The sequence below is a fragment of the Eumetopias jubatus genome, unplaced genomic scaffold (genome assembly GCF_037043125.1).
Source record: "Eumetopias jubatus isolate StellerSeaLion01/CBP00866 unplaced genomic scaffold, mEumJub1_p1.0 scaffold_2, whole genome shotgun sequence".
Classification (NCBI taxonomy): Eukaryota; Metazoa; Chordata; class Mammalia; order Carnivora; family Otariidae; genus Eumetopias; species Eumetopias jubatus.
This window is the reverse complement of record NW_028274808.1, coordinates 175,909,807-175,911,398: the sequence shown is the minus strand read 5'-3', so window position 1 is coordinate 175,911,398 and position 1,592 is coordinate 175,909,807. Positions and strand designations below refer to the sequence as shown.

The window sequence follows — 1,592 nt, the reverse complement described above, 5'->3', positions numbered from 1 at the left end:
TGATACACATCTTGTAATTCGGTTGCAGTTTGTGACGCCAGCAAAATATCATCTATATAAGGTATGATATAGGACTGAGGATAATGATCTCTTACAGGTCTTAGGACCTGGCCAACATAATACTGACACATGGTAGGAGAATTAGGCATGCCTTGTGGCAAAACTGTCCATTGATATCGTCTCATTGGTTCCTTATTGTTAGTGCTGGGAATAGAAAAGGCAAATTTCTCCTTATCCTCAGGGTGAATGGCTATGGTATAGAAACAATCTTTAAGATCTATTATTATCAATGGCCATTGTTTGGGAATGGCTGTAGGAATGGGTAACCAAGGCTGCAAGGCACCCAAAGGCTCCATGACGGGATTAACATTCCGAAGGTCTATTAAGAGCCTCCACTTACCCAATTTCTTTCTGAAAACAAAACAGGCGAGTTCCAAGGAGATTGCGAAGGCTTTGTACTCCTGCCTGCAATTGTTCTTGAATAATTTGCTCTAAGGCCTGCATTTTTCTATTGGAAGGGGCCATTGAGGAGTCCAAACTGGGGAAGAACTTTTCCATGTTATTTTAATAAGGGCAGGTCTCTTTTCCTCAATGGCCCCTAGAAAAAAGGGTAACCCAGTCCAGCCCTATGAGTTTGTCCTTGGGCAATGATAGGCTCCTTTATTCCTTGATGTTGTCTGCCTAAGCCCTGTCCTGGTTTATAGCCCATTTTTGTCATGATTTGATTAGCTGGTTGACTTGGGGGGATGATTAGCTCGGCTCCCCATTGTTGCAAGAGATCCCTTTCCCCAAAATCAATGGGGGTATTTAAGATGAAAGGCTGGATAACTCCTTCTAATCCATCTGGTCCCTCACATTTAAGTGGCACACTACTTTGTCGAATTTCTTCTGCCGTCACAAACCCTATTCCTTCTACTGAACTAGAGGTTGCTTGCGTGGGCCAGGTATTAGGCCAATGCTGGGAGGCTATTACTGAAATATCGGCTCCAGAGTCTACTAGACCTGAGAAAGTCCTTCCTCTAATTTTAAGAGTCATAGAGGGACGATCAGTCTGAGTCAATAATGAAGCCCATTTAACCGTGAGAGGATCAGTACTACCAAATCCTCTGCGTCTGACTGTTGGGACTGACCAATTTGTACATAGGGCAATAACAACAACTGAGCAATTCTATCTCCTCCCTTAGAAGTCCAAGGAACACGAGTCTGTGCGACCACCATTATTTCTCCTTCATAATCAGAATCTATTACTCCAGTCATCACCTGGATTCCTTTAAGATTTAAGCTAGATCTTCCTAGCACAAGACCCATGGTTCCTCTTGGTGAAGGTCTGTAATAACCGGTGGGTATTTTTTGAGGCCAGAGACCAGGGTGAAGACATACTATAAAAGGAGTGATTCAATCTACTGGCACTTCCCTGGGTGGCGGGACTGAGTGATAACACGGAGGGTTTATGTGTGCAGCAGGAAGTTGCTGCTGGAGAGGCGACATATTGAATTCCCCGTTGTTGTTCGGGGCCCCGGGGGTGGCCCCACATTCCATTTCCCAACCTTAATGGGAGTGGGTTACCTTGCTTGTCAAATTTGGATTTGCAT

The 1,592-nt window shown here is 44.5% G+C and overlaps 1 protein-coding gene across 1 annotated transcript; it reads right to left on the bottom strand.

Moving 5' to 3' along the window:
- Window positions 1–598: 598 nt before the first annotated feature.
- Window positions 599–1,036, bottom strand: LOC114196650 (endogenous retrovirus group K member 7 Pro protein-like). Its single transcript, XM_028087384.1, has one exon. The coding sequence runs from the start codon at window positions 1,034–1,036 to the stop codon at window positions 599–601; it is 438 nt and encodes a 145-aa protein (XP_027943185.1).
- Between the last annotated feature and the right edge of the window lie 556 nt (window positions 1,037–1,592).